The sequence below is a fragment of the Coloeus monedula genome (genome assembly GCF_965178545.1).
Source record: "Coloeus monedula genome assembly, chromosome: 2".
NCBI classification, from domain to species: Eukaryota; Metazoa; Chordata; class Aves; order Passeriformes; family Corvidae; genus Coloeus; species Coloeus monedula.
The window spans coordinates 77,852,190-77,864,289 of NC_138782.1; the positions used below are offsets into that span (position 1 = coordinate 77,852,190).

The 12,100-nt window shown below is 34.8% G+C and overlaps 1 protein-coding gene across 4 annotated transcripts in view; it reads left to right on the forward strand.

The window, feature by feature from the left end:
• Positions 1-12,100, forward strand: part of ASCC3 (activating signal cointegrator 1 complex subunit 3) — a 253,611-nt gene that overhangs the window by 91,899 nt on the left and 149,612 nt on the right. For all 4 annotated transcript variants that reach the window (XM_082276623.1, XM_082276626.1, XM_082276624.1 and 1 more), the window contains exon 11: positions 3,861-4,025. In XM_082276623.1, coding sequence (XP_082132749.1) covers positions 3,861-4,025 — 165 coding nt within the window. The remainder of the gene's footprint in view (positions 1-3,860; positions 4,026-12,100) is intronic.

A 12,100-nucleotide genomic window follows, 5' to 3' on the forward strand; every position in this document is an offset into this window, starting at 1 on the left:
AATAATTAGCAAATCATGCAACATAGAAAAATGCATTTTCACCGTCTCTTGAAATTTTTTAAATTGATGTTGAAGTTATCAGCTGGTGTTGTCCCTTTTGAAATAAATTTCAAAGTGAAATAATTAAAATTTTTTGTTTGAGTTCTTACCTTAATGTTATGTAAAACCATCTAGGGATACATTAAATAACCCCAAAGCTAAATGATGTAATTTTGAGCTGAAATACTTGGATTGTTTTTTTAAACAGGTAACTCTTTTGGTGTAATAGTGAAATTGAGTGGCAGTGCTCACTTAAGGCAGAAGACTTTGTGAAAAGCCCATATTTTCCTTAACAGAAAATGTCAGTGTGGAGTAACAAATGATAATCAAAAAAACATTGGGAAAAGAGAAGTGTGTGAGTGTAGAGAAACTTAACTTGGCAGTAAAAATATTGACAGTTAACCCATTTCTATTCAGCCATATCCTAATACAAAAACCAGATTGAAGTATCTTGCATGAGTTGCAGTTTATTAAGCAAATGTGACACTTTATTTTCTAGCTATTTCAGTACTGAAAGAGATGAAGTGGTGAAATAGCAGTATAAATGAGCACACTTCTCAGTGTGCTGACAACTCAAGTCCACGTAAAAGAAGAAAATATTAAAAAGATGTTTTAGTACTTGGTTTCTGTGTCCTTCTCTTGCCCCCAAATAGAAAGCAGAATCCTTTTGCTGAATCTGAGTTTTGATTTTAAAACTTAAAGGATAAAATATATTGTCTCTGAAAATTAATGATGAAAAGAAATGCCACTACTGCTTTTAAAACTAATAATGAGATGACTCATAATGCTGTTTGGTTTAATATTTTAATTGAAAAAAATAATCTTTATTAGCCTTTGCTGATAGTCAGCATTTTCTTTTAGCTGATATTTTTTAAATAGCATTTTATGTATTTGAATTCAGTTTATAATTTGCAACTGCAAAGCTGTTCTGTTTGGGTGGGTTTTTTGAGAATTTTTTTCCCCAACTGTAATTTCTATCTGAAAAACAAATGTAAGACCTAGTCATATTCTCTAGCAAAACATTCTCTGGAGATCTCTTTTCTTACTTGATATACTGTCTCATTTAGTGTAGCTTTCAAATCAGGTCATTGCTTTACGAATTGCTATTTTAAAATAAGATCAAAGTAAAAGACCATTATAATGGATATTTAGTCATCACTCAAATACAGAAGAATTAATGATACAATTTTAAATATATATCCTGATAACATGACTGACATTAAAAAAAGCTGTGATCTGAATGTTGCCAATTTAGATTTAGCAAATTAGCTAAGTAGCTTCATTTGTAGTATTTCACACCTTAAAGCCTTAATATGCATTGCTAAATATATTTCCTCACTGTTTGCTAATTAATGTTCTGTGGAAGTACAGCTGCTAATATTTTGTGGTTGATATGGCTCATTTTAAAGTGCGAACAGTTGCATCTGCAGTAGTGTTACATTTCAGTTCATAAATTATGGACATACATTTTTACACCTACTATTTTGTACAAGTGTTCAAAAAATCTGTATTTGCTAACAAATTGTACCCAGTAATATTTAAACAAACCATAAAGATACCCCCCGGATACCACCACTCTCTGTGATAATAGTGATTCAGTGAGTCTTTCATGTGTAAAGCTTTAAATGTTGCAGGAAATTAACATCTTCTTTCTGCTATATCACAAAATCTCTTCAGGAGTAGTTCTTGGTAAGTAATAAAGACTGGTATATTCTGATGGTAAAATAATTGGACTAGAACAATATTGTGTGGCAGTGCAGGGAAAAATATTTTTCTGAGGAGAATAAATAAATGCTATCAGAATATGTCTTGTGGAGAAGACCAAGTAAAGAAAAAGTCTGCATAAATGTGTTTTGTAAGAAACATTTTTTTCTACTATTTTGAAAGAAACATCAGCACAAGCAATCCAGGAGGGTCCTGGAGTGCGCTGATGAGAACTTCTTCCTCTGTAGGTAGGACGTGGAGGAGAGGTGGTTTGCTATACCTCATAAACAAGGAGGAACTTGTTTGAGGTGTGAAGGTTGAAGACAGACTTGACCATAGCAATAATGAGATGTTGGAGTTCTGCATCCTGACGAGGAGGAGGAACAGATCAGAAACGAAGCTCACAACCCTGGACTTCAGGAGAGCAGACTTTGGCTGCCTTAGAGATCTGCTTGGAGAAGTCCCATGTGATAAGGTCCTGGAGGGAAGAGAGAGTTCAAGGAACCAAGAAAGCTGCTTAATATTCTTCCAAGTTCACGTGTGGTCCATCCCAGTGAATAGGAACTTGGCCTGCATGAATGAACAAGTTGCTCCAGGTCGTGCACAAAAAGGAAGCATGCATACAGAGTGTGGGAACAAGGACATGCAGTCTGGGAGAAATACAGGGACACTGTCTGACCATCCAGGATTGAAGTTAGGAAAGCTGAAGTCCAAACAGAATTGAATCTGCTCAGGAGTGTCAAAGAAAACAAGATAGGCAACAAAAGGAAGACTAAGGACACTCTGGGCCCATTGCTGAATGAGACAGGGTACCTGGTTACACAGGACACAGAAGAGGCTGAGGTAATGAATACCTCCTTTGCCTCAGTTTTTACTGGCAAGACTGGCCTTCAGGAATTCCAAGTTCCAGAAACTGGGGGGAAAGTGTGGAACAAGGAAAGTGTACCCTTGGTGGAAGAGGATCAGGTCAGGGAGTACTTAAGAGAACAGGGGACACACATGTCTGTAGTCTGGTTGATTTTCATCCACGAGTGCTGAGGAGGCTGCCTCCTGTCATTGCAGTGTCACTCTTGATAATCTTTGATCAGCCATCATAACTGGGAGAAGTGACCAAAGACTGGACAAAGGCAAATGTCGCTCCTGTCTGCAACAAGGGCAAGAAGTAGGACCCATGGAATGCCTGGCTGGTCAGCCTCATATGGGAAAGTGATGGAACAGCTAATCCTAAAAACAGTTTCCAGACACATGAAAGACAAGAAAATTGTGAGTGGTGAGCTTGGGTTCACCAAGGGGAAATCATGCTTGGCCAGCTTGATAAATTTCTATCAGGAAATGATTGGCCGGGTAGATGTGGGAAAAGCAGTGGATATTGTCTGCCTAGATTTCAGTAAAGCCTTCGATAGTGTTTTCTGTAAGATCCTCATGAAGAAGCTTGTTGATGTGTGGGTTGACTGGGTAGACAGTGAGGAGTGACTGGTACACAGAGGACTGTGCTGTCATACAGAGGGACACTGGCAGGCTGGAGAAATGGCCTGACATATCGACGTGAAACAATGAAGTTTGGAAGTTACCTTATCCAGGACAGGTAGAAGTTGTTCAATCTGTTTTATCAGCACAAGGATCAAGATACCAAAATGTACAACTTGAAAATAGGCCTTAGGGAGAAAGCATTTCATAGGGAATGGGGAACTATCAGGTCAAGCTTATGAGGGGAGGGTCTTAGTTATTTACTGTGCTGTGAAGAAGGTTAGAAATATTTTATCACAGATTTCATTTTAGTGAAACACAAACATTAAATGATTATATAAGTAGTTGATTCTGGATAGCTGTTTAAATGTTTTCATGTGGAAAATGTATACAAATGGGGCACAGTAGCTTGTAATTATTAGTTGATATTTCCATTTGGTTTTCCATACTGAATCCTACTAATGGCCATCCAACATGTGTAGATGCCGCAAACTGTCTGCCTCATATATAAAGTTGGTAAAACTTAAGATAACTTTAAGTTCTACATTGCATTTACTCTGCTGTATATTAAATTACTGTATTTTTATAAATTTGTATCTGCATTTTAATTGGTAAATACTTAATATTCCTTTCTTTTTCTGCTCTACTAGATGCTCGTGACTACTCCAGAGAAATGGGATGTAGTGACAAGAAAAAGTGTTGGTGATGTAGCCCTCTCTCAGCTGGTAAAACTCTTGATTCTTGATGAAGTTCATCTACTGCATGAAGACAGAGGACCAGTACTTGAAAGTATAGTAGCACGTACTTTACGACAGGTAAGAGAGAAAAAAATCTTCAAAATAATTTTGTTTTGGCCAAGAATAGATAGATATCACTGTAAAGGGTAGCATGCTTAGACAATTAAATAGAAATGCTTAGGCAGTTTACAATTTATTTTACAGCTGTCTGCTTTAAAGTTGTGTATTAAGAATGCAGAAAAATTTTTGTCTTCTACCTTCCTTTCTGTATTGTATCAACTATCAGTTTCCTAAGATGCATAGTTTATTACAGTGCTGTTTCTTTACTTATAATTTATTTGCCTTATTTATAGTACTGTACAAGTAACAGGAAAAGTAAACATTTTCAAGCAAATAATAATCAGGCTAATGTTTCAACACAACCAAAATTGAAATAGTTTTCTTGCCAGGAATGCTCATTTTCAATTAGCAGTCTTCCTAGGAGAATTTCTTTTTTGTTCTAATTAAGAGTAGTATCTTAAATCTAGGTAAAACGTTCAGCACTTCCAGAAAAATACTACATCATTTTTAGTTTAGCATAAATGGTCCTTTTGTTTTTCCCCATGATTTAGTAGTATTTTCTAAATACCAAGATTTGAAATGGAAAAAAGGAGAAAAGGGATTTTTTTCTTGAATCTTGCACAAAAGAAGGATTCAGAGTTAGGCAATAAATAAGATTGGTCTCAATGGTGAGATGTGCTTTTACAAGTAAAGTAAAACATGGAATTTGGAGATGAATAAAAAGGAAAGATTCAGGATAAATAAATAATGGGAAGAGGGAGGATAGAGTGCAATTTTTTTTTTTTTTTTTTTTTTTTTGTCATGCAGAGCAAAACTCTATCCATACAAGTAATGTGTAACAAATTAAAATGAAACAGTTATTTTTATGGCTCTATTTGTAGCATATTAAATGTTTAAAGCCTTTTAGCTTTCAAGATGCGTTTTTCTCTTGGTAAGGCTACACTAACCTTGTTAAGGCTTTTTGAATCATTTGATTCCAACTCTGCTAAGAACAGAATGAAATGGATGTCTGCTCTAATCCAGTACAGAAAGTGTAAAGTTCCTGTATAAAGAACAATATAAGTAATAATTCTTTAGAAGAAGCTAAGTTTAGACTACCTCAAAGGCACTAAACTGTAGCTGTTTGATGTTGTATTTTCTTTCTTAAATGATTTTGATAACCTTGTTTTCCTTAGGTGTCTTTATAGTAAAGCATCTCAGCTTTTAGCAGTGACCATGATAATCATTTTCTTCATGTCAGATTGCAAACCTTATTCATTTCTTACTGTGAAATTTTATGAGACTCGTAAGATAGGCTTCAGCTATCGAAAGTACAAAATAGATGTTGAGAGCCATTTTATCTGTCCTATGTTACTCAGCTTGGCATTCTGTTTCTGCTTTGTTTGGACACAAATCTCCCATAGATCCTTCCCTTTTGTGTCTGTCAAGCCTGTGCAGGTAACTTAAGGAATATAAAATCTGAGGTAATTATATCTTGGGTACTGAATCCTATCCTTAGTGTATTTATTGTAATATAACAGTATCTTGCTTCAGCACTCATTTAAAAAATAGCTCTCTTAAAAAAGGGTGTTTTAATCTCCTAGGATTTCAAGGTTTGTTTTACCTACCAAGCTGGAATTTAATTCATCTGGAGATGAAGCTACCCAGTTGTAACCCTTCCTTAAGTGTAATAGTTGGGAAATACAGCAATACACAAATCTTGAAACTGACCATTTCACCACCTTATTTATTCTAATTTGATAAGAAAGGCAGTAATGGAGACCCCTATGTATCTTTACAAGCAGGTAGCTTAGGAGAGGGAAAATTTACAGTATAAAAGTACACTAAAAAACCCCCACAGTTAAAAAGAGGGCAGAATTACTTGTAGAATTTTTTAGAATTGTGCTGCAGAAAACAATTGCTGACAAAAATATTTCAAATTGCAAGCCTCCCAGAGAGCCTGGGGACAAAGAAACAGGAGATGTTTTGTACAGTTGTTTTACTTTTTTAATATGAAAACAAATAATAAAAGGATTACTTTTTAAAATTACACTGAAATGTTATACTTCAGCATTTGAGCTTGCAGGTATAGTTCTATGAAGTTTGCAGTGTACATCCACAACTATGAAGTTACTGGAACTTCTACGCAGTCAATAAAAAAGGATAACATAATGTTTCTGATTTCAGGAGAGTTTCTCTGGAATTTAGTGAAAATACTGTTATAGATGTTCAAAGTGTAAAAAAAATGACATCTAATGTTTTAATATTACTTTGTGAGGAAAAAAATATGTTGTTGCATTTCTTTGGTTTTGTTTCCTGCTCATAATGCTGTTTTATATATTTTGATACAAATTCATAAATGTCCCTGGAATAGTATAAAAAGCCAGAATATTCAGCATATCCCTGGAGAATGTCCTTCTGTATTTAGTGATTTAAATCGCCTCTCCAGCCTTTCTGAAAGTAGTATAGAACTTACTTTTCATTTATATCTATAGAAATATCATGTTTGTTTAGTATTCATGCACACAGGAAGTACGAATAATTGTTCAGTTCTTGAAAAATAAAAAAAAAAACCAAACCCAAGGGCAATATTAATCTGAAATATCCTTATGTCAATTACACCACTGCAGTAATTGCTGAAATCAATTACCTGATTTGTATACTGGTGTAAAACACCCAAAATATTGACTATGTTTTCCTAATTTGTAGTAGAGGGACAAATAATTCAAAGAAAAATCCATTGCAGAGTAAAAGTCACTAGATCAGACTGGAGGCTGTAGTAACTGAGATCTGTTCTGGTAAATATCATTGACATTTTCCCACTTTTTGTGCTGTCCATTTTGGCTCCTGCAGGAGACCGTACATTCACGTCGTATAATTTTTGACCTGACCTGGAACCGTCATTTCTTGTATCACTTCTAGAATAGAACTGTGATAAATTCCTTTGAATACTACTTCAGCCTTTTCCATAAGTCACTAATAGCAACTCTAATAATAGCATGTACCTGTAGTTTCATCTGGCTCACACTTCCCTAGCTTGTATAGGAGACAATGTCATGATTCCGGTACAGGTCAGGATGTATAGAATTGTGCCTTTTACCTTTTGCAGGGTTTGTTATCCTGTCTTAGAGAAAAAGCATCTCTCTTGTTTTGTTGGAGGTATGTGGGGTGTCTTGTTTAGATGGTGTATAATAGAAAAAAAAAGACAGTGGTTCGGGGTTTTTTTCTTTTTAAGAATTAATATTCAACTTGCTACTTGGGCCAACAACAGTGCCCAAAAAGAATGTTTTGAGATCTGTATTGATACGAGGCAAAAATACAGCTATCCAAATGCATTCTTAAAGCAGGAATATCCTGATGCATTAGCAAGTGTGTCCTAATTTGTACCTCAAAATACTTGAATGATTGATGTACTTTCCCCCAGATGAACACTGAGTCACACCACTTACTGTAAGACTTTAACATGCTCATTTTAACTTATGGCATTTTTTAGAATTAGGTTTTATTTAAACCTGGAAGGAGCATATATATTGGAATTGCTGACAGTTTTACTCATAGCAGAATGAAGAACATATTTGTGCATGTTTGCACTTTTCAAATTTTAGAGAATGTTTTTGCAAGTGATTTAAATTGACTTTGCTAAACATTTTGGTGGGAAAATTGCTCTGAGCTCTATTATATACTATAGGTATAACATCAAACAACTTACTTGAATCCAATTTATAGCTTTGATGTTTAAAGTTTTAGTCCAGAGCATAATGCAGATGTAAAACTGAAATGCTTAAACTTTTTAATCAAACTTTTCACACTACTGTAATATACTAAGGTTATTAGCTTGAAAGAAAAAAAAATTGACAGTTTTTACAGGCCACTGAAATATTTTGTTATAATTATTCTGAGATTTTGATGACTGCCTTGCTGCTTATGGGTATTTTTTCACAAAAAAGCATACTGAATACTATACTTAAGAGATACACGAGTTTTGATACCTGCTCTGTAGTATGTGAATGGTAAATTTAAAAAAAGAAAATCCATATTAAAAGCTTTCTCAGATTTTGGGATACCACAGCTCTCATCTTAAACACACAAATATTGTTCTCAGCACTGTCTCATTCTTCAAATTTAAGTTTCGGTTGCTTTATGTTTTTGTATTAGATCAGCAAAGATACTATTACTATGGGTGGGATAACACAGGAGTATGAGGAATCCAGGATATTCCTGGAATACAGTAATGAGAAATGCCTCCTTCAGGCAATAGAGGACCCAACAAGGATAGGTGCTGTTCTGTACCTTTTACTTATTAAGAAAGGAGGGGCTTGTTGGGGAAGTGCAGATCAAAGGCAGCTTTGACTGCAGTGACCACGAGATGTTGGAGCTCTTCTTCCCCGAGAAGTTCTCATGTTTCCTTTCTGAGCTTTCTCTCCTCATGCCACCTTATTTAAGGAGCTTTTCCTTTCAGTTGTAATGTAGTCTTCTTTGCTCTTCCTTTGCATTTTCAGTATCTGTAGTGCCAATATCTCCTCTACATATTATTACTCCATCCCTTTGGTTCCCCCTTCTACCTCTTACTAGGGATCACAGGAAAACAAGTTCAGATATTTCTCACCCAAAGCCAAATGTCTAATTGTTATCAAATTATGAATTTTTATGTGCTTGGAATCCCATTCTTGATTTGATAATTGTTTAAAAAAAAAGTCAAGACTGATAGCTAATGACATAAAACCAGCTGCTTAGATCTTGTGTCAAATGGTAACCCACTGTAGTTCCTATATGGGTCTTTTGGGACTAGAATGGCAGTGGCATTTCATTTCATTCTTCAGTTCTCACCTTGAGTGACTGCTGTTAGTATTTTGTCTCTTTGATATTCCTTATATAAACTAATCAAGTTACTCAACATCTTTTGTTAAAGGGTAAACAGAACAAGGTTACTGAGGCCTTCTGCAATAATTTTTCTGTTTCAAATAATAGTGTTGTGGGGCTTTTTTTCATTAGACTTTCCTATATTCACTATTGTATTTGTAAAACATGTCCACAAAACTGGATATAGATAAAACTTTTGTGTTAGTTTGGTTCTGGCAGATACAGAGGTAGAGCGTTTCCATTCCATTATGCAGTTCTATCCCTTTGAGAATACAAATATGCTTTATATATACCTTTATATATATACCTATACACCTTTAAGAATTGCATGTACTTAATTTGCTAACACATCTTCTTCGGAGCTTGCATTCAGGTACTTGTTTGTTAAATCCTCGAACAAACCTCTTTATAGTTGCTGCAGGATTAACTGTTTGTTATAAGAATGTTTCCTAAGAAGAGTGTCTCATTTTGCAGCTGTGGCCTGTTATAGAATGAGCTAAATGAAAAGAAATTTAGTTTGAATGGGGCTATCAACTTAGATATATCTGTATGGCTGACACACACATCAGTTATATTAATTCTGCCAATCACCTGCCGTTCTTATCATCAGTTGTTTTTTACTGCATATCATCAATAAAATTACCGAATAGAGTTGGGCTTAGAAAGCAATTAGAGGAATCCCTTTTTAATGTCTGTTTTTCAATTATACGTTCTTTTAAAATCTGTCAGTTCATCAGCTTGTGATAAATTTAATACATGTTTTCTTGCTACTCTGTAATGTTATTTTTAGGCAGTATGTTTTGCAGCCATATGTCTCATGAGTCTTACATGAGTCTAAGTCTATCTTGTCATCTTTTTCACAACCTTGTAGTTGTGTAAAAATTACTTTTTTAAAACAAAACCTGATCTTCATTGTTTGGAAAAATGTTATGTATCAGACATTTGAATTAATCTTCAGAAGCTTTTCTCTTACTTTGCATGGAAGGGATGTCAGGAAGTCATTCTGCATCTCCTTTTTTATTATAGGTGACTGTTTTTCCAGCGTAGTGATATACCTGTGGAGTTTAAAATGTAATAGTGATTGTCATACATTTTGTGGTCTTTCATATTATGGTAAAGCAGTGAAACTAATTTGTGGAAGGGTTCAGAGGTATTTTTATTTCTTAGATTGGGAACAAAACAGTAAGCATAACATGAAAAGGCATTCTGTCTGTCAGGAAAAACTGACACTGTGCCAGGCATAGAAATCTCTTAATAGATATATGCAAAATGTCATTTCTTAAGACAAAGTAATGCATACCTAAGATTTAGCTGAGGGAGAATAATATGGCTTCTAATAGTGCTTTCTGCATGGTTACATTTTTCCAGTACCTCTAGATTTTTAAATATATTCTAAATGGAGGACTGAGATCACAGTATTTTCAGGGTTCATTGGATGCAGAGTAAAACTAATAAAATTACTTAACTAAATGGTTGCCTAGTAACAAATGCATTCTGTGCAGAATGAGTTGTAGATAACGTCCTATATAGAATCTTCAAAACTGTATTAGTAATTGCATTTTTACTATGTACTTTGGTTTTGCAATTTCACTGTTTTTTCATTTTTGTTCCAAAAGCTAGACCACTTCACCTATGTGGTGAAGTTGGCAACTTAACTCTTTCATTACTAGTAAATAATATAGCAATAAACAAATAAACACTGATGAAACATTCTAACAAACTTCCCGCTTAGTAATTTTGAAATACATTTAATTCTTTTGTTTGTTTGTTTAGTGCTCTGAGCCCTACTCAATTCTTTTTCCATTTCTGTTTCTCCTTTGATTTGGATAAATAGCACAGATCCTGTGAGACAGTGAGACATAGAGCCATTCTGTGGGTAGGATAGTATCCAACTAATAACTAGTGTGAATCCCAATATGTAGTACTTCATTCTTACTACCACGGTATGGGGGACTCAGGAACCTACGTTAAGAATTCTTCTTCTTGCACATCTGCACTAAAAACTAAGAAATGCTTGTGTTTAATTTTCTGAGTATCTTGTCTTTAGTGTACATCTGAAGGGCATAAGGACTTACTGCAGAGGGTGTGTTGAAGTGATCCTGGGTCATCTGAATATCAGATTAATTTATAACCAGCAGACAATTCTTCAAAGATTAAAATGTGTAAACTTGTCTGCTTCGCTTAATTCTGTGCTCAAGTTGAACAATCAGAGATATGCTTTCCAGCTTGATTGTAATTCATTCTGTGAATGTGATATTTTAATACATGGAAATGGGAAGGCTGCCAAGATCACAAAGTTCAGGAAGAACTTTAGAAGTCAGATAAAAGAGTATCTCTATGCACACTCTGTATGCTCTCAAGTGGCGTCTGTAATGTAACGAGATGATATGCAAATCTTAAAACCTATTAGGAAGAAAATGATCCTGCTGTGATCAATTTACAATCCAGAGAGGCACTTCCCATACCTGATCCTTTATGATTTGCAGCGTAAACGCAGATGATGCTTGTGTGGAAATCAATACTGGATAGCTATCTTCTGATTATTTTTTCTGCATACATGGAATTTCATGGTGTGGTAATTGTGTTCTGTGAATGTGTCTGGTGGACATGCTGTCAATTCTCTGCATGCCATCATGAATGTTTCTGAATTAGATATACTAATTATATATGTCAGTTAAATATAGCAATGGCAATTTTATTTCTTACTTCCAATGTAACATCAAATCAATAAAACATAGTAAGGCTTTTAAAGAACCTGATGTGCAAATGATGTGTCAGTTCAGGTTGTCAAGGAAAGCCTTGTAAGTTTCAAATGCTGCTAATTATTTTATTGGGATAATTAAACACATTTAAAGAATGAAATGTTAGAGGTTTTGTTTCAGTAGTGAAGAAAAGGCACTTAACTGCCTACCACCAGCCGCCAATATGCAATGTAAACAGCAAACTTTGTCATCCTAAATGTCTTATCAGTAATTTCTACTGCCATTTCAGTAAAAGACTGTAGGCTCTTGGTGTCTTGTATATGAAAGCATAATTGCTAGCTGGGACTTCTAGGATCAAATAATAAGTGATTCAGTACTTGAAAAATACTAATTTTTGGATGGTCTGACTTTACAAAAGGCATATGCACGCTTTCAAGGCTTACTGTTCTTTAGAAGCACCTGAGAGCAAAAGATGTTAGTGCTTGCTCTTCAAGGCAAAGTCAGAGAAGTAGCTGAAAAATGTATGCAGAGAACTCTGTTACAAAAATGTGT